This window comes from Lonchura striata, chromosome 2 (assembly GCF_050655825.1).
Source record: "Lonchura striata isolate lonStrDom1 chromosome 2, ASM5065582v1, whole genome shotgun sequence".
Lineage (NCBI taxonomy): Eukaryota > Metazoa > Chordata > Aves > Passeriformes > Estrildidae > Lonchura > Lonchura striata.
Genome location: NC_140704.1, coordinates 54,719,982 through 54,741,176, shown reverse-complemented (window position 1 = coordinate 54,741,176; position 21,195 = coordinate 54,719,982). Strand labels below are relative to the sequence as shown.

Sequence of the window (21,195 nt, the reverse complement as noted above, 5' to 3'; positions counted from 1 at the left end):
CTCTCTATACCTTTATGTGTTATAGGGAATAAGTCTTTCTCTATAGCTTTATAGGAGGATTTCAGCCCCAAGATTAAGGCATCTCCTCATCCCTTCTGTTATGTGTAGTAGATATAATTTGCACCATTTCTAGTATGATATATGTGATATTGAATATTTGTTGGAGTATACACGTTTGTATTAGGAGTCCCCCCCACCCTCGCAGGCGAAACCTGGTGTATGTTGAAATCCGATTTCCAAGTAAAAGGATGATGGGGATGGGCCATGTCTGGAGAGATACAGGGGACCCCAGGCGCTGATCACCGCGTAAACGACCTGAGATGGATATAATGGAAATCCTCGGGCAGATACATCTGAATGCAGCGTTCCCATAAATTTCATCAAGGGATTCACCAACTCCAGACATTGAATTGTTCTTCATCACCAAAAAGAAGAAAATCTTATTAACCTATGGACTTTGAATGAAAGACTGACTGCCGAAATCTTGGCCTCAGGAGGAATTTTCCCTATGAAAACCACATGTGCCAGGGTGGAAATGTGTGGGCATAGAGGAAAACCTCTGTTGAGGCTGACTTCTTTGTTGCACACCCAGCGCCAACCCCAGACTTGGCTCTGTTCTTTCCTTGTGGCTGGCTAGATGGACTTTGATTGCAAACTAAATTTTTTTTTTTTCATTTTAATTTGGCTGGACAAATTTTCATTTATAACATTTCCATTTCTGACTTGACTTCCTCTTCATTAACTTTAGTGCTTTTATATTGCTCTTTTACATACTTTCATCTTATTCTTTGTTTTTACTCAAGAGAGGATTAAAGCACTGAAAAACTTAATATCTTGCTTCAAGTTTTTATATAGTCACCTAAACTAGGACTTGAAGGTGTCTTCATTTGAAAAGACAGGTGTCTGCTAAGGAAGGCAGGAACATCCTCTGAAATTGAAAATGTAGACCCCTTCCCACCAAATTGTTATAATTTTGAAATTAAGGGGGCTCTCAGGCAAAGGTATGGGAGCAGGAATAACAGTTCTTTATTATGGAAGAAAATAAAAATAAAACAATGCAGTAATACAACACAACACTGACAGAGTCAGAATACAATCTGACACCCTGTTGGTCAGGGTGTTGGTAGCAGTCCAATGGAAATGGTGGCTGCAGTCCTCCTGCAGTGACAGGTGTGGTTCTGTTGAAGCAGTGAGCCTGCAGAAGGGTGTAGTCTTCCTTTGAAGATCCAGTGGTGGTGTAGATGGGCCTTGTCTTCCTCTGGGAATCCAGTGCAGAAGACAGCTGCTCCTCTGGGAATCCAGTGGAAAAGCCTGACTGTGGTATTCCAGAGCTCTGATTATAAAAAGTAAGGAATGCTTGGCTTTTCCCTCTGGGCGGAGCTTCTCACAATTGGATGATGTAATTTTATCAGTCATGCTGTGGCACTCAATGGCCCATTAACAGCAGATGTCTCCCTGGAGGGAGGATGGGTTGTGGAAGAGATAAAGAAAACTGCCCAATTAAGAGAAGATATCTGCCCCATCAGATAGGAATGGAATACACCCCCCATTTCCAACCTAAGACAGAAGGGAGCTAAAATTTAATCAGTCAGTCAAAAACTCAGTAGCAACATGCTAAAAAAGGAGGGAGGGAGTATATAGCTTCTCTTTCCCCCTGCCCAATAGTTATAGTAGTAGAATCTTATACGAGCCATCTTGGCCTGGACTGCTCCTGAAAGTTAACAGATTCAGCTCAGCCCCAGGCTAGTAGCAAGATGTTAGAAATTGCAACCATCACCTGACCCCTAGCACTCCCTCCCCTGCTCCAGCAGCTGATAAAAAGCCAGCAAGCACCCCACGGGGAGAAAGGAGCCCACCCTGCGGCCAGGGCTGCCTGGGGCGTGTTACCTCTTTATCAACCAGAAGACAAAGAAAGTTTTTCCAAAATGTGTTTTTCACAGAAGTGTGTACAGCTTCCCAGTAGTTCTGTAGACTGTCAGTTACACAAAAGCTTTTACATCACATCTGTAGATGCCTCTCATGCAAAACCACTACCAGCCCTCAGCAGGAGGAAGAGACAAGGCCAGAGATAAACACCTAATCCCTACTCCAGGTGAGCTGTGAGATATGTGAAAGGACTTCAGCTGGCAGTCAGGAGAGCTCTATGTGACCTGCCTGCTCTGATGCTGGGAAATCATGGCCCAAAACATAAAAGTAGATGGTAAGTGAAGCCAAGCAGCTGAGATCCTTGTTCTGGGATCTGAGTGTTGGCAAGGAGATTGGGAAGAGGACAGAAACTTTCAGTCTCTGGAGGTGACTCCTGTCAAGTGGAAGGGAAAGGATTCTTTCATTCTCTCAAAGATGATCCAATAGGGTACCCAAGTCGGTGGAATACCATGGGAAAAGGTATCCTGTACCTGAGCGATTTAGCTGTGCTGAAGGTAATCTTTAGGGATTCAAATAACAAGCAGTCCCCTCCCTTGTGCAGTGTACACAATGTACGTGGCAGAAGTTTGTACGGAGCTTGCCATCATCATACACTAACCCTTTGAAATCCTTTTCATTGATGTCAATGAAAGAAGAAGAAACACTGCCTCAGGTGGTCACTCGACTCTGACAATGTGTTCATCTTTTTTCCTCCCTACCAACCTAAGCCTTGGCTGTGGAAACATTGTTCAAGACTCTGGACAGACTCAAAAGATTCAAGCATGTTAGAGAGGAAATGTTTGATGTTCTGCCAGTATGGACGACAGTCTCTTCTACTGGGAGCATGCACCACCTTTCTCGAGAGAGAAGTACATACCACAAGGTAACCTAGAGTTGGTTTTACTTGAATGACTACAGACAGGACATGAAGAAGCACCTCTGCCCTAGCAGCACAAGTGTATGAGTGTGCTGGTTAAAAACACAGCTGGAAAATTAAGCCCCATTTAAGCTTCTCTTTCCTCCCCAACCCCCTCTTAGTGAGAGACTAAAAGCAGAGATTCTGAGTTGAGAACCATTTACTTGAGAAAAAAACATGAATTAAATTAGGAAAATGAACAGTAACTATATTGAAGTACACAAAACAAAGGTGATATGCATACAGAAGGTTATTGACCAACCAAGACCTTGCATAACCTGAGACAAGAAAGTGAGACGTGGCCCTTCCTCCCATGCACTGGACCATAGAGCATCTGGGAAGCTAGCTAGGAGATATGCTGCTGAAAAGTGCTGGCTCCATCAGTTGCAGCTGTGCTCCCGATGCAGGGGTCCCTTTCCCCAGGGCAATAGTTATCCCAGTAGTGGTTCTGGTGGGCACTGCAGCTTGCATTGGGGTTCTTGGCAGCTGCAGAATGAACAGCAACAGTAGCAGCAGCTGTGGCAGTGGCAGCATTTACCCCTTTTGAGTTTCTGATGGCCATGTGCTCAAGGGAACAATTTATTCTTTCCATGGCCTAGGTGAGACTGACTGCTTCCAGCTTCTGATGGCTCAGCCTTTTCTGCTGCAACCAAACTCCAGCCATGATGTGAATAGTATGGAATTAAACAGTGTTAGAAATTCCATTCCTATTTTTTAGCTCTGTACCCAGGACAACCTATGCATGAAATTCTTCAAGGATAAATGCCCCTCCACTTTACAGTGGGCAAATCCTCAGACAAAGTAGGATGGCTGATATTACTTCTTATCCTCTTGAAGGGACTTCCAGTTCATGTTTACAAGAACTGAGAAGTGAATACTATTACCAGAACTCCAGAGGGGACTCCAGCCAGGTGGAGAAAAGGGACAATCAGATCTATTGGACTGTATGAATCTGATGGCCTGATGCAAGAGTGTAAGTAAGGCTTTAGTTGGCACTGGCACACAATGTACCCTGATGCCATCAAGATCTATCTTTATTACTGCGGTGATAGAGGGATGGCAACAGCTGCCAGTACTGGAAGCTGAGGTGAGCCTGACTGGGAACAAAACGCAAAAAGACCCCAGAGGCCCCGTGTGTCCTTGGCATAGATTACCTTGGGCGAAGGTATTTTGAGGGCCCAAGGGGCATTGTTGGGTTTTTGGGATAGCTACTGTGGAGACAGAGGAAATTAGACAGCTGAACACCTTGCCTGGTCTCTCAAAGGACCATTCTGCTGTGGGGCTGATGAAGGTCAAAGAACAACAGGTACCGATCACTGCCACAACTGTGCATCATCAACAATACTGCACCAACCAGGACTCCGTGACCCTCATCCATGAGATGATTCAGGAACTGGAGGGCCAGGGAATGGTCAGTGAGACTCACTCACACTTTAATAGCCCCATATGGCCAATGTGTAAGTCCAATGGAGAGTGGAGACTGACAGTGGACTATCATGGCCAGGATGAAGTCACACCACCACTGAGTGATGCTGTGAAGGACATGCTGGACCTTCAGTAAAAACTGGAGTCCAAGGCAGCAAAGTGGTGCCACCATGGACATTGCTAATATGTTTTTCTCCATTCCTTTAGCAGCAAAGTGAAGGCCGCTGTTTGCTTTCATCTGGAGGAGTGTCCAGTACACATGGAATGGACTGTCTCAGGCATGGAAACAGTCCCACTATTTGCCATGGACTGATCCAGACTGTATTGGAAAAGAATGAGGCTACAGAATACTTGCAATACATTGGTGACATTATTGTGTGGGGCAACACAGCAAAGGAAATTTAAACAGAAGAGGAAGAAGAGGCTCTACCATATAATCAAGCTACCAGAAAATGAAAAGTGATACCTTCTCTTTAGTGATGGCTCCTGCTGTATTGTAGGGATACAATGAAAATAGAAAGCTGGCATATGGAGTCCTACTTGATGAGTCACAGAAGCTATTGAGGCACAAGGTGGATCAAGTCTATTTGCAGAGCTTCTAGCTGGGTTTTGATATCACTGAATGAGAGAAATGACCTGTGCTCTACCTTTTACTGACTCATGGATGATAGAAAATGCTCTGTGGAGGTGGATGGAGAGATGCAAAAAGAACAACTGGCAATGCAGAGGTAAATGCATGTGGGCTGCTGAACCGTGGCAAGACATCACTGGCCAGGTACAGAAGATGGTTGGAGAAGTACATCATGTAGATGCACAAGTGCCCAAGAGTTGGCCACAACAACAAGCAGGTGGAATGGGCTGCCAAAATTAAAGTGTCTGAGATGGATCTTGACTGGCAATGATGAATTATTTCTGGCTCACTGAGCCCATGACACCTCAGGTCATCAGGGAAGAGATGCAACAAACAGATGTGTTCTTGATTGAGGGGTGGACCTAATGATGGACATTATCTTCCAGATTATCCTCAACTGGGAAATGTGCGCTGCAATCAAGCAGGCCAACAGGGTAAAACCTCTGTGTATGGGGAACCATGGTTGAAATATAAATACGGGGATGTCTGGCAAAGTGCTTGCATCACACTCCTGCAAACCCACCAAGGCAATTGCTACATTCAAGCAACCACTGGATGGCTGGAGACCTACTCTGTGCCTCACACCACTGACAAGACCACCATCTTGGGCCTTGAAAAGCAAGTTTTATGGCAATGTGGCATCCCAGAAAGAAATGAGTCAGACAATGGGACTCATGCTAAAAATGGCCTCATAGACAGCTGGGCCAGAGAACACAGTATTATTGAGTGGGTGTATCATATTGTCTCTCATGCACCAGCCTCTGGGAATATCAAAGCTTCCACATATCAGAGAAGGGGATAAAGTCTCCATGGTGCATATGAGGAATATAGGTTAGAGTAGACAGTTTGGATTAGTCCTGCCTCAAGCAAAGGGAAAGCCATACATGGGATTGTTTTTGGTGAAGGACCTGGGTGCACATGGTGGGTTATGCAGAGGGATGGGGAAATGCAATTTGTTCCTCAAGGGGATTTGATTTTTTTGTAAGAACAGTCTGTAATGTTGAATTGTGTAGTATCGGTTGCTGAATGACACTGCTACTGTATGCCATAACTACCATGGACAACGAGCATGGACTGCCTCAGATACACCAGTCAAGATCTCCTGATGCAGCTTGCAACCACCCAACAGCACACCAGCCCTCCTGCCCTGGAAGACACCAAGGACAGACAGAACCCACAGTCATGGACTAAACAAACTCAACAGACCGCTTGGAGGGATGGCCATTGACTATAGAAATCATATTCGTGCATTTTTATTTATGTAGAGATGTGTATATATACATAGTTGGAAGGTGTCAGATCTGAGTATGACGTAGATGGTACAGAATCAGGAATGGATAATGTCCTGGTTTCGGCCAAGACAGAGTTAATTTTTGCAGCAGCAGTAGGGGCACCTGTATTCTACACCACCTTGTGTCTCTGCTGGGGGCAGGGGAAGAGGATCTCTTTTGGTTGGGGTAGCATGGCAGTGGTTCATGTTTTACATGGCTCTGTGTGGTGAGTTTCTGTGCATGAATCATTTGCCCCTTTCTTGTACACTGTTGTTAGTATTGTTGCTGTTACTGTTCCTTTTCTGATTGCATTGCTGTAAATTGTTCTTATGTCAAACCTTGCATTCAGTTCTCCTCTCTAGCTCACTGCAGGTGCTAGGGGGAAGGGGAAGTGGGAGTGAGGGAGCAACACAAGGTTTGGAGTGATTCAGTGGGAACACTAAATTGGGGAATACCATTCCTAAACCACGACAATCCTACTTGTTTTTACATGAAATGGATGAAGAAGATAAGCAGCATATCATCAGCTCTGGTAGGTAAGAGATTGCAAATCTCTAATTTGAGCTGGTCTGTGTGGAATTTTGTGGTAACTGAATTAGGGTAGACAGGGCTTACAGTTTTTCCAACAGCTTACAGTTGCTCACATGTACAGCAGGGAATATTACATGTGAAACCTTTTCTCAAAAGTGCTAGGCAGTAGAAAGCATATAATTTCCAACATCAAAGTACTTCCTTCAGCACACTGTATTTATTTTCTGCCTACTCCTTCCTATGGGATAAAAGTGGCCAGACTAGAAGATTACTGCTTCTCTGCTCCCCTAAATACCACCAAAATTATGCCATGACTGTATAAAAGCAACAAAGGAGCAGGTAAGTGTCCAGTATTTATGTGTTAAGACTTCCTTTGCCCTTAAAATAGCAGATGTATGTTGAAGACAGAACTGCTAATGATAAACTAGACTTTGAGAAGGACATTTATGTGGGGTTACCCACTCTTTTGGGGTATCAGGAACTGCCTTTCAGCAGTTCACTCAGATGTACTAAGAAGACTGGTGGAGTGGCACAGTTACAGACTTGTGGTTCAGATGTTGGGGTGGTTTTTTTTTGCCTTGATGATCTTTACATTTCTATCACAGTGAGGATCCCAGTAGGCACAGTAGTAAGTAGCAGCATCATCTGGAATTACATCTCTTATTGTAAGAACACACCTCTTCTGGACAGAACTTCTTTCAACCATGTATCTGTTTTCTTGAAAGCCACTTCCAGTGGTAACTTTGTCTCTTATAATAAATAGAAGCCTCTCTGGAGCTTCACCCTCCTTCTGCTTATACCAGTGTATGACGATGTCATCAAAATTTGTCTCTAATATTTGAATTTCACATGTCATCCGTGCACTTTTTTGGAACTTGGTGATGGATATAGGACTCTGGATGGGAATTTCCTGTGCAAATCCATCTAGGAAAGAGAAAAAGACAAATTATGTAATTAGCTGTAATTCAGGGATTTGGAAATATGCCTGTTATGGATGCAAAGCCATGGGTGTCTGTGAGAAAAGGCAGGAAAAGAAGGAAGTACTTACAAGACCAGGAGGCTGTGGCCACAAGCACTACCATCAGCAGCATGTTTGCTTGTCAGGCTTTGCTCTCATTGAGATTCAAAGGACGATGAAAGGGACTCCAAATGGGAACCGTGTTGTATGGAAGGAGGAAGTGGCTCTCTTGAATGGTCTTCAATGATGAACCTTCCGTGTGCAAGAAGATGGGGTGTTTTTGCAGAAAACCCTCTCCGGGCTGCCAAATATTAAAATTAGTAAAGAGGCTGTAGTCCTGTCTGCTTTTCAAGTAAATATGGGAAATATTGATAAAATACAAGGATTGTGGCCCTATAAAATTCAGTCAAAGTGACTGAGAAAAGGTTGCCACCAAGAGCACGTCCAGATATGTATGATGGAGTGAAGGTTTCAGCCTGGAGGTTACCCTGGTGGGCAGTGAGTGCATACCTTACCTGAGGGGTGCAGAGGGGTGCACAGTGTCAGAGCAGGAGAGGAGTGCCTTTGCTGCTTCAGCCTAGTCACCTAGATGCAAGGTGCAGAAGTGCCCAGGGTGCCCCTGTGCTGGTACTGCCCTCCACCAAAGCTGAAGACTATCAACCTGCAGTGACTGCAGTGACTGCAGAAGCTCGACTGTTGGGACTTGCCTTTGCTTTGGTTTAGGGTGTGGGAGGAAATGCACAGCTGCAGGATTTCAGTTTTATAGTTTAGCTGAGATGCAAACACTTCTTGGAATAAAGGCTGGAAAATAAAAGAGAACAGCTGTTGTCAACAGCCACTGCAGAGACATCTTGATGAGTGGGTTTGATGCTTTGGGGTCTCCCCTGTGACTGGTGAGCCCAGGCTGTTGGTCGATGGCAGTGAAGATGAGTTGCTTCATTCTCCCTCCTGCTGGCAGCTGACCACATGCAGCACACTGGTGGCAATCATGTTCCTACGTGGTTTGGAAAGGTGCATGTGAACACAGAGCTCTGAGGAGGGTCAGGCAAAGGTGGCAATGGAAATAATCCCCCTCTTCCCCGTAAATAAATGTGGGAAGGCCTGTTAATTTTCCATCAGGCCACCCTGAGATGAAGGGAGGGAGAGTCAAGGAAGAGATCACATACCCCAGTAGTATCCTGCATGGGCAACTATAACTAATCATAGCGAAAACTGCATTGCCTATGTTGAGGACCTGAAATCAAGCTTCTGTTGCCAAAAGCTACCATATATGAAACAGCAGCAGTACATTGCTATTCTTCTGATCACAAAACAGAAATCTGTCAGGCACCTGATTCCAAATGAAGAGTAAAGGAATATGTCAGTGACTGGATCGCATATGATTAAATGTCTAATTTGCAGACACTGTCCAGGTTTTGTACAGTAAGCAAGTCTCCAAGTAGGAATAATTACTGGCCAAACATGATAGTGTCTATGCCAAGAAGACACATGCAGTGGCTGGAATATTGTTTTACAAAAGACCTTTCCATGTTCAAATTATTACTAGGTAGACTTTTTCACTGATGAAATGGCCAAAATCTATTCTGCAAAGAGTTTTGTTATCTAAAGTTATCTAAATCACTTCCTCCTTGTACATCACTGATGACTAATCCTGATCACCTTCTTCACCTTCCTGTCTGTAAATGGTTTCCAGGAGTAGATGATTTCCATTACCTTCCCAGACTAAGAGAGGGCTAACCTGACTGTAGTTCCCTAGGTCTTCCTTTTCCTCTTCCTTGAAAATAAGAGTGACTTCTTGAAAATAAGAGTGATTTGACTTCTTCTAGTCTCCAGGGACCTGTGCCGATTGTTGTGACCTTCCAAAGGTAAGTAAGTGTCTTTGCAAAGACATTGGCCAGGTACCTCAGCACTTGTGGGTACTTTCCATCAGGCACCATGGACTTAGGTGTGTGCAGTTTAAGTGCTCACTAGCCTGATCCTCCTCCACCAAAGGCTATGTCGTTCTTGCTCTGAACTTTCCATCTGGTCTCAGGGGACTGGGATACCAGAAGACCATTTTATGGGTAAATGCTGAGGCAAAGGAAATACTGAGTACCTCAGGTTTTTTCATGTCATACATCACCAGTTTCCCTGCCCCATCCAGCAGCTTTCCCTAGCGTTTCTTTTGCTGCTGCTGTGTTTGTAGAATCCTTTCTTGTTCCCCTTTACCTCATTTGCCAAATTCAATTCTAGCTGGTTTATTGCTTTCTTAAGCCCATTCCTGAACAGTTGAACAGCATTTCCATACTCCTCCTGGATCACTTACCCCTGATTCCACCTCTTTTATACTTCATTTTAATGCCTGATTAAAGTCAGCAGCTTTTTGCTCAGTCTTGGGATACTCCTGCTGCCTCTACCTGGTTTTCTAGGTGTCAGACTGCACCTTTCTTGAACTTGGAGAAGATTCTTGGATATCAGCTAGCATTCCTGGACACTTCTCTCCAGGGTTTTATTCAATGTGATGCCTCCAAGCAGATCTCTGAAGAACTTTAAAGTCTGCTCCCCTGAAGTCCAGGGCTGAGGTCCTGCCTTTTGCCCTGCTGCCTTCTCTCAGGAGTCTGAACACCACTGGCTCATAGACACTGCAGCCAAGGCTGCCCTTACCTTTCCATCCACGACAAGGTCCTTATTGGCTGCCCAATCACTCACATCAGGAAGTTGCTGCCAACTCACTCCTGAAACTTCCTAGACTGGTTGTGAGAAATTCTCATATCCCACAATGCAACAACAAAAGGCAGGCTGACTGAAGTTAATATCAGAGGTCACATGTACTACAACCTATTTTTCAAATAGTTGAGAAAGACAGAAACATCCATAGCAAGATATTAGATACTCAAATCACATAGAAACTTTAGCAAAAAATGTTCAGAGCCTGTAGAACTATAAATCCATCACTGTGGAGGTATTTGTGCTCATTTTTAGAAGATACTGAACACATGCACTCCAATTCAGAAAGTGTAATAATATCTCAGTGTTTTGACACTTTTGAGCTTTCAGGTAAACGCCAGCTTTCCTGGAACCAGTCTTTGATTGTAGAATCTGATTTCTAAAACTCAGTACACTTAACCCAAAGGCACTGAGAGTCTTTGCTTGTCAGCGGCATAGCTCGTGGCTGAGGATTTCAATTTATGTCTTGGGCATATCAGATGAGGAATTGCGACAATAAAATTAGGTTTTCTGTGCTGTTGTAGGACTTTTTAGTGACTGAGATGCAAAGGAAGGCAAAATAAAAATATGAAGGAGGATGTGCAAGATCAACTGGTCTTCCTCCCGTCTTTCCTATTCCTGTTTTTTTTTTTTCCAAGAGAAAATACTGAGGGATGAAGAAATGTAGCTCTGCTTGCTAGAATTCTAACAGAGAAGAGAAATCTATAACTCACACACAGAGACTTTGTTCAGTGTCAGGTGAGTGCTTTCAGTAAAATCTAGCCTTCATTTTAGGAGCAATGTTTCATATATTTATCTTAAAGTGACAGGAAGGTTTCACTTTCTGGATGTTGCAGATAAATCTGAGCACTGAAATGGTATATTGATTGTCAAGATCAGATATTTAACACTTGTCACAAGATGTTGTTTTTCCTCTCCTGCTACAGAAAATCATGAAAGGGGTGGAATAAGGAAGTATTTGAGTTTTTGGCAGAGTTCACAACTTGCGGTTCAGAGTAGTGAGAGTCTTTTTGTAAGGCTTACCTTTGCCAAACTAATTCTGTGGTATGTCCAGTATGCACAGTAATAAATGCCAGAATCGCTTGGGGTTAAAGAATTTATCTCTATATTATACATGGATTGAGCAGGATTATTCTGAACTTGAAATCTATTTCTATCATTGCTGTCCTCAAAAACAGGTGTCCCTGCAGACACGTACAGGATCCTCTTTGGCGGCTCTCCGGGAAGCTGCCTGTACCAGTGTACAATGTGGTTGCCCTCCAGCTGACATGACATTCTGGCAGAAGTGCCCTTCATCTGCGTCTGCATCTCCGGGGTTTGCACTGGCACTGACTGCGTGTCCACGCCTGGAAGTGAAAGCAGAGGAATTGCATGAGGGGAGAAACTCCTGGAGTTTGCAACAAGGCATATGTTCACTGTAGACAGGAAGGAGAGAGAAGAGAAAAAAGGTCTTACAGGACCAAAACGAAGTTGCAAGAAGGACTGGAAACAGCAGCATTTTGCCGGTGCAGATTAGACCTGAAAATGAAATGAACAGAAATGTTATAAAGCCCTTCAGGTAGACACAGCACCAAATGACTGGGAGGAGGAAATTACTCATTCAGCACATCCAATGGTTGTTCTTCAACACACTACCACAGAGGGTGTTAAATTTACTGACAAGCTAAACCGTGGCAGGAGTAGCATAGAAAGGACAAAAAATACTCGATCTGAAAAAACTTCTTCATCTATCTACTACTAGACTTATATCAGACTTACCTACTGAGCACACTCAAGTTTTTCAGCCTGGCCCTTCCCAAGGATGTTGTCCTCTCCTCAGAGACCTCAAAGCTGACTCAGAAGAATGTTCCACCTTTCTTAGAACTTCAGAAAATCATTGAATAATAGAATGCTTTGGGTTAGGAGGGCCTGTAAAGATCATCACCCTCTCACCTCCACCCCATGTGCAGGAATGTCACCTTCTAGGTGAGGTTGCTCAGGGCCCCATCCAACCTGGCCTTGAGCACATCACAAGGGATAGAGCATCTAGATCTTCTCTGGGTAGTCTGTTCTAGTGCCTCATGACTCTCAGAGTAAAGAATTTCTCCCTAACATCTACCTGTAAGTTCTATCAGCTTAAAACTCTCCCCTCTTCTTCTATCACCATCTACCTATATAAAGATTTGTTTTTCATAAGTGCTCTTTAGATACTGGAAGCCTTCAATAAGTTCTCGCCTAAGTATTTTTGTGTCCAGGTAGAACAGCCCCAACTAAGCCTTAACTAGGTCTGTCACTAGTAGTGTCTGCCAAGGTTCACAATACGGAGTCCATTATTGTTTAACTTGTTCATCAATGGTCTGGGGGAAGGGGCAGATGCCTCCTCAGGTCACTGATAGCATGAAGCTGGTGATAGCATGAGTGGCTGATACCCCAGAGGGCTGCACAGCCCTTCAGAGGGATCTTGACAGGATGGGGAGATGGTCGGGCTGCTTCCCACCTGAGGGCATCTGCCTGCAACAGTGTGGAAAATGGTCAGAACTGTACAGTGTTGCTTCAAGTAGGCGTGGAATTTATGGGGCTGGTTGAGGATAACATGAGCTGGGCTCTGTGCTGCCCTTACAGCTGGCTTGAGCAAGGTCTCACAACCAAGGAATGCCTGGGGCGAAGTGGAGGTCTCACAGCCCTGTGTTGTTTCAGTGAGACACAGAGAAGCACCTGTGCCTAACTACCACCCCTTGTCCTCACCCTCCCTTCGCCCTGAAAGGTGAGCTGTGATGTAAATCTGGTCTGACGAGAAAAAAAGGCACACAGAATCTCTCTGGAAAAGATCAGACAACAAAGGCTGCCTCAGACATTGGAGAGGGACCAAACTTTTTATTTTACCTTTTATGTTAATAAATTCTGACCAAAAGTAAGTGAAACTCTAACTGATATATTTAACTTTCATGCTCATTGGAATGCAAATGAGGAAGAACATGTAATATATGTATGACCAAAGTTATCAAACCCCATCTACAGCATGTGATTGTTCCATCTCATTGGAAAGGGCCAAAAATTTATAGTATAAAAGGGGAGCTTTGGGGCAGTGTTGGGGGTTGAGTTTTCCTTTCTTTTCTTTCCTTGTTACTTGTGGATTTTTTTTTCCCCCATGGAGTTGCTAAGAAGCATTGATAGCTGGGTGTTTGAGAGGTGGGGAGGGGGAATGCCTCTGGATTTTTTGGGAGTTTCTCTTGGAGGGACAGGGATACCGCAAGAATAGAGGCAGGTAAAAGGACAGGGGTTGGGGCAGCTGGGAACTCTCTCTCGCTCTGTGTTTTGGAGGAGGATGGTTGGACCTGCAGCTTGGGAAAAGGAACTCTCTGCCACTGCCATAACCCAGCCAGGAGCTGCCTTTCTTCTGCTGCTGGGCCCCGTGCCCCGTGTCCTGCCGGGACACCCCGCAGTTTCCAGCTACCGCTGCAGCGTTCCTGCTACATTCTCGCCCACCACCGCAGGATTTCTGCTCATTGCTGTCATCCCCGCTTGCTGCTGCCAAGATTCCTGCCGGGGCACCGGGATGGACTTCCCCAGGGGTTCCTGAACCGAGCCTGTCCCACGTCCAGCCGCGGGAGCAGCGCGCCCGCCCGGCCCACCGGGAGCCAACGGCGCCCCCTGCCGGCCGCGGCTGTCACTGCACCGCAGGAACGTCCCGGCGGCCGGGAAGGGCCCCCGGGCTCCCGGCTCGGTTTGTTATCCATGATGCGGTTGTTGCTTTGTTTGCCTTGTTATGCATACTAGTAAAAAACCGTTTATTCCTATTCCCGTATCTTTGCCTCAGAGCCCCTTAGTTCCAAAATTATAATAATTTGGAGGGAGGGTGTTTCCATTCTCCATTCCAAGGGAGGCTCCTGCCTTCCCTAGCAGACACCTGTCCTTCAAATCAAGAGGTGGAGGGGCAGAAAAAAGTTTTGTCTGCTTCAGATTGGTTGATGGACTGTGTCTCTCCTTCTCTCCTCAGGGGAAGGATTTTGGTTAGCTTTGCACCTCCAACTGCATAGGAGCAGGCCTAGGAATACTTAATTTTATTTGTCTGTCTGTGTATCTTAGAAAAAACAGGCAACTGTTAATTTCATTGTGAATCAAGAATTACAGATACAGAAAATGCTGTGTAGACATTTGACTGCACTGACTAGCCATGACACATTTCTTTTGAAGATCTTTGCATTTCTGTTGCATGAAATAAGGAGCTCCTCTGGCAGTAGTGTCTTGCCAGCAGTGAGGTGGTTGGACCTTTGTGCAATGCCTGCCTTCCTTGATAATGTAGTTGTAGCACCAAATAGGAAAAATACAGATGGTGGATCTATTACAAGACAGCCTCAGTGGCTGTGGCAAAACCAGAGTGAAACATGCATTCCTACCAGACAGTTATTTGCTGCCCCTTGCTTTTTCTTGTACTTTCCCTGATTTCAAAGGCTAAAAATGTGCCCTGCAAAGACTTTATAGCAAATGGACCCTTGGGCAGCAGCCATCATACATCATGCTCTTCCCTGAGAAAAAAATTCACATTTTCTGACCCAAAAGAGAGAATTATCTGGACATTTTTTAGGCCTTTGTCAATAGCACTGTACACAAATAAATCTCATGTTACAACTCATACAGAAAGTTAATGTTCTCCTGTTCTCCTTGTGATAAATACATGAGTTTGTGTCAGGTCCTGTAGTGCAGATAGATTTACAATGAAAGAACAAAAAAAGAACTTACATGGATAGGGGGTTCTGAATACCCTTGCCACATGAATTTCACTGCAGCTCTCCTCAGAGCTGACTGATCAGTGCTGTACCATCATTTTTATATGTTCCCAGGTTTAATCTGCAGCTTGTCCTTGTAAATGGTCTTCACAATTCTTTCTTGGAATAGTCTTTGCAGCTGTTGCCGAGTGTAATATCCTTGCCTAAAAAGTCATTGTTATCATAACCATTAAGATGGAAGATACTACTGATAAGTATCTTCACCATCACCTGTATTTGAAAACTTTCAGGTTAGATCTTAAGTGCAAATATCCTTCTCCTATGCTCCCTCCCCAGTATTTCTTCATTTTTGCTTTCTCAGACTGTATTTGGGAAAGTACCTGTATTGTTCAGAGATGCTCTGTGTTGCTATATAATTTAGCTGCAATGCCATCACCCACAAGAGTGCTCATTTTCTCCAGCACAGAGCAGTATACCACCTAAGTTGTAGCACATCTTTACTTTTCTCTTTGTCTGATATTCATGTAAACATACTCAGCATAAACATGTTGGGGTGTTTTAGAGGTAGGAAAGTACAATTATAATTATCTGTGTTTGACAGAAAGGCTGCCACTCAGGACACAGGCAGCTTTCTATACAAGCTGCCTGTCACCTTTTAGTTCTGTGGAAATGCCAGTAGGCACAGTAGTAAGTACCTACATCATTGGAGTTAATGTCATTGATTGTGAAAGTCCAGACATTTGTACCTTTCTTTGAAGAAGAATACTTGTTGCTATAGGAATTTTCATCATAAGAAACTGCACTGAGTCCAATATACAGAATCCATTCTGGAGCTTTGGTGAGTTTGTGTTGGTACCAATGTATATATGCATGCTGAAGTCAGGAATACCCTCAGCTGTACAGTCCATTGATGCAGTTGTCTTGTGCCCTCTGGTAATGGATACTTCTCTCTGCTTCAGAAGCACTTGTGCTTGTCCATCTAGAAAGAAAGAGAGAAAACAGAACAAATACTCTTAGCTTGCTATTCATTCAAACACATAACATGGGATGCTTCCTTCCACTGCCTTGTGTCATGGTGACAAAGGGAACCTATGAGACCAGGCTGCAGCCAGGGCCAGGAGAGGAAGCAGCAGCATCCTGAATGCTTTTTCTTGTGTCTGCCCTCAGGAGGAAGTTTACAGCACTCCTAGCAGGGGCAGAGTGCAGCAGCTGAGGAAAGGAAATTACTCACTTGGGCCTTTGGAGAGGTTGTCCTGGCAGGTGTTGTCTGAGATAAAGCAGCTTGGTTGAACCCTGCTAAATTAACACTGAGATTATAGCTTTACACAAATGGCCCAAACCCCTCCCTCCCATTACCTTAACTCATGTACAAAGTAATCTTGTAGTCTGAAGCAAATTTTACCACTGCTTTTAGGCTAGTTAGAAGCTTCTAAACAATGCCTGGACTTTTCCTTGGTCTTTTGGACCAAGGAAATAGACTTTTCCTCTGGTTGGCTACCAATTAAACATAAACAAAACTCAAATAATGGAGCTAAATGGAGTGGTATGAAATTACTGCTCATGACACAGATCAGATACTGAAGACCAGGAAAATACACAGCAGACATTTGGAAGCTCAAAAGCAGGATTGTTGAGTTTGTGATTGTTTCTTGTCACAGGTAAGGTGAGATGCTACACCTCAGAGTGACTTCTCCAAATGCTGGAAAGAATCACAATGCAAATAAATGCAAATGCTCTACAGCCCCCATAGCTTAGTTTAAAATAAAGACAATTAGGTAAAGTAAAATATAGAAATTATTTTGTGCAATTCAAAGTAATTTTTCAGACAAAAGGTCACTCCTTGGAAAGAAAACTAAACCAATTCCCCTTTTCCTTTTGTTGTAATGTCATTTTACATATGTGAGCCAGCTTTTAATTTTTTTTCAAGCATTTTTACACAGATCCATTAACTGTTGTCCTACAGTTGTACCAGGAATCTGATATTTCAATCTCCTGTGAAATGCAACTGGTGCCCCAGTGCTCAGTGTGCTCTGAAGACCTCATACTGGAGACTGGCAATACTGGGTCCTTTGGGATAGGAACACAATGGTCCTGTGATTTATCTATATGTTGTTTGTCCATAAACAGAAAGAGCTGAAATAACTCAAAAGAATATCTTTCTGTTTGCAAAAATAAAAACATCTGTTCTATAGCTGCAGTCTTGCTTTGTAGGATGAGAAGCCCCACTGAAGTAAATTAGGACACTTGTGTTTTAACCTAAATGAAAATTTGATCAGTTCCAAGAAGAAAACAAAGAGAAAATAAAACCAGATTCTCAAATGACAAAGAAGTATAAAATGGGTATATTGCATCTGCAGTCTTGACTGGTGCTTCAAGTTTATTTTCACTTATAACCTTCTATTCTGCCACACAAATGACAGAACAGAGGTTTTAGTCTAAAGATGTAGCTTGAAGGGTAGTGAAAATAGAAAGATTTTGCCTGCTTTTAGCAGGACCTTGCTTTTTGTCAAACCTGTCCTCTTATAAACCTACTCAGAGGCAATCCATCTTGGCCCAAAAAATGCCCTTTTTGTTGGTGAAGTGAAATAACAGTTCTGCTTGTACTGGCTGTAGTGTACCTCTGCAAAGCTCAGCAGCATCTTTTCTATCTGGCTGTTAGTGCAATCTGATTCAAAGCTTTTGGGAAAAGTGGGGTGGCAGTGTTCCTGTGTGTTGTCAAACACTTCAGGTTTTTATCTGGAAAGTAGAGCACGTCTTTGTGCAGGTCCCTTGTGGCTTTCTACTACTGTGCATCCCAGCGAGCACAATAGTAGGTGGCAGAGTCTTGCTGCTTTACTTTGCTGACTGTCAGGATGAAGACAGATTTGCTGGGATCCTTCTCAATAGTAAACTTCCCCTCATCAGTCTGGTTTTCAAGGAAAAACCTGGAGAACATGTAGGCAAAACGCTTGGGAGCTGCATTGACCTTCTTTTGGTACCAGTGAATAAAAATGTTGTTAAAATCAGGACTGAAGACACGGCAATTGATTAGCGCTGTTTTGCCTTCTGGCCTGGTGATGGATATAGGAATTTGGAGCAAGTCTTGTGCAGAGCCACCTGTGGCAATAAAAGAGAAAAAGTAGAGAAGCTATGAGAACACCCCCTTTTCCACTGGTGACTGTGCAGGCAGCAGGATGAGTAGGGCACATACAAGTACAAGAAAAAACAGTTGCCAGGAAGAAAGTTCTCAGCAACCACATCATCACTGCTCTTCTTAGGGCTCCCTTACAGGCACAGGGTCAGGGGCAGCCTCAAGAGGGGATGAAGCAGATCTGAATGGCTGAAAACTATCCAGGGAGGCTGTGCCACCTACAGGTTAAATAATGATGCATGAGCCATTGCCTTTTGGTTAACTCTCAAACAGAAGGGAAAATACCCAAACAAATAGACAACCTCTCCCCCTGCCCCAAACCCAAAAAGCACTCATCTCAAAAACCTGCCCTTGTAAGAAGGGAGCTCACTACTGAGAAAAAACTTATTTTTTTCCTTCTTTTTTATTTCTCAGGGAATTTGCCTGGAAATTCCCTGAGAAATTCCCTGAGCAGAGTCACCTGAGATTGCATTAAGAAATCCCCATCATTGGCCTCAAGGAGGCATCCTCAAATAACAGGGAGCCTATCCATGAGGAAGAGAGTCTGACAGAGAGTGCTGCACAATATAATGAGGAAGAGAAATGTAAAAGCTTTTCTCCACCTTTTGGCTTATATTGCACACATTTCTCAACCATCACACAGGGTAATCAAGGTATTTGTGCACAAGTTATCTGCCAAGTGTAATTTGAACTTGATACATGTGTAATAGGACATTGCTGATATTAAAATGTACAAGTAGGCTGGGTGACAATGGAAGTGTGATATAAACCCAAGAAGAAATATATTCTGACACCCTTATGAATAGTTAATAAATACCATATACTTACAAGGCCAGAGACAAGATTGGAAGGTTTTAAAGAAGCCTGTAATTTTATCTACTTCTGTTGTGGCTCCTCAGAAAAGGAAGTTCAGAGATACTGGGATCTGCATCTCTGGGTTGAACTGAGATAAAAACCCCCCAGATTTATACCTTGTCCCCTCAAAAAAATCAAATTTATTGGTGAAGAGACAAGTGATTTTTTAATCATGTCAGCCTAATTTCCTGTTAAAAAAGAGGCACAGAGGCGTGTGTTGATGTGAAAACTTGATGTCATTCCCAAGTGCTGCCTGTCCTGGAAGACTCTAACCAGAACAATTCACTATGCTGTTGTTTTGCCTGTGAGGCACCTGCATCTTTCTCTGCTTTGCCTCTCTGTGCCGGGGTACAGCTGTTTCTGAGCTCCCTCATGCTCCTCTGGATAATAACAGAGAATTGACTGAGGGACAAGTTTTTGAGAATTGTGGAGCACCCACAGAGGTCTTACTGGGCAGACATTCTTTATTCTCCCAGGATCCAGCCAGAAAACCTTCCCAAATCCAAACCAGCTACATGTACTTTTGTATAAGCACCTCCTCCTCCCTGTCCTCTGTCCTTTGCCTGTTGTGCTGCCTGAGATAGAGTGCTCAGACATCTATGTGTTTAGACAGCTAGCCTAGGTATTTTCTAACATACTTAACACAGTTAACATGCTTGCAGGTTAGTCTGATATTGTGTGATGACATAACAACGATAAGACATTCAGTGTACCAGGGCATGAGTAGGAGATCACAAATAAATTAGGAACAATGTCCTTATATCCTGGGAGCAATACTTTGTGCCCAGGGTCTTCTCTTTTTCCACAGTATTGTGGAAAATACTTTTTTATTGTAGAAAATTTCACTTCTTCCTGTGCATACTTCCTCTCATCATGGGCAGGGAGAGCACAGCTCCAGGTGGCTAATACTGATGTCTTAAGTTTTAGCTTTCATATTTTTCAGGCTCTGTGCTGCCTAGGGGTGTAGCTCTGAGCTTCATAATAAGTGTTAGTAAGCTCTCTTCAGAGGGTAATTAGACAAAACAATCCTTTTCCAGCTTATGACCAAGGACAACCATTATGAGCTTCAGGCCAAAAGGCATAAACAACAGGGAACTGAAGAAGAGGCAAACAAGGAAGATGGACTTCATAACCTGAAGCTATAGTTGGACAATTAACTCCAATATGCAAATGGACCAAAGCTTATAAAAGTGTGAAACTTGTGACTGCTTGTCCGTTTTGTGACCATTTTGGGTCCATCTTGGGTGTAGCCCTTGCCAGGCTCTTGTACTATCCAAGGTGTAAGGACATAACCAGTGAACAAACACATCAGTTGTGTTTTAGTGAGCAGTGATACAGTTTTGAGAAATCAAAGGGTTTTTACAATTTCACAGTAAAACAATGGTGGAGGAGGGTCACACACGCTATGTGGCTGTGGTCTCATCAGACCATGTATTGAATAGGGATGTTTCTCCAGACATCTCCCTCCTTCTGAGGAAGGGCTTAATGATCTGGCTCTTTCCTCCCTGCTGGCACAGACATAGAATCACAGAATCACAGAATCACAAGGTTGGAAGAGACCTTCAAGATCATCAAGTCCAACCTGTTCCCTAGCACCTCAATTAAACCACTGCATTGAGTGGCACATCCAGTCTTTTCTAAAACACACCCAGGGATGGTGACTACAACACCTCCCCGGGCAGACCATTCCAGTACTTCACCACTTTCTGTGAAAAACTTTTTCCTAATATCTAACCTATATTTCCCTTGATGCGGTGTGACACTGTGACCTCTGGTTCTGTCAGTTCCTGCCTGGAGAAAGAGACCAAACCCCACCTGACTAAAACCATCTTTCAGGCAGCTGTAGAGAGTGATAAGGTCACCCCTGAGTCTCCTTTTCTCCAGGCTAAACAACTCCAGCTCCCTCAGCCATTCCTCACAGGGTTTGTGTTCCAAGCCCCTCACCAGCCTTGTTGCCTCCTCTGGAGGTGCTCAAGCATCTCAATGTCCTTCCTAAACTGAGGGGCCAGAACTGGACACAGCACTCAAGGTGTGCCCTCACCAGTGCTGAGTACAGGGGGAGAATGGCCTCCCTGCTCCTGCTGGCCACACCATTCCTGACAGGCCAGGATGCCCTGGGCCTTCTTGGCCACCAGGACACACTGCTGGCTCGTGTTCAGTC

At 44.0% G+C, this 21,195-nt stretch overlaps 1 protein-coding gene and 1 pseudogene across 1 annotated transcript in view; both read right to left on the bottom strand.

Annotated features, from left to right (window-relative positions):
- The window catches only part of TARP (TCR gamma alternate reading frame protein), a 46,314-nt gene extending 34,994 nt beyond the window's left edge, over positions 1-11,320 (bottom strand). The window contains exons 1-3 of the mRNA XM_085570824.1: positions 8,153-11,320; positions 7,728-7,938; positions 7,289-7,603 (exon numbers count right to left, since the gene is read on the bottom strand). Of these exons, the coding sequence (XP_085426950.1) occupies positions 7,289-7,603; positions 7,728-7,770 (358 nt within the window). The 5' untranslated portion in view covers positions 7,771-7,938; positions 8,153-11,320. The remainder of the gene's footprint in view (positions 1-7,288; positions 7,604-7,727; positions 7,939-8,152) is intronic.
- Positions 11,321-14,048: 2,728 nt separating this feature from the next.
- LOC146768254 (putative non-functional T cell receptor gamma variable) lies at positions 14,049-16,509 on the bottom strand (annotated as a pseudogene).
- Positions 16,510-21,195: the final 4,686 nt, after the last annotated feature.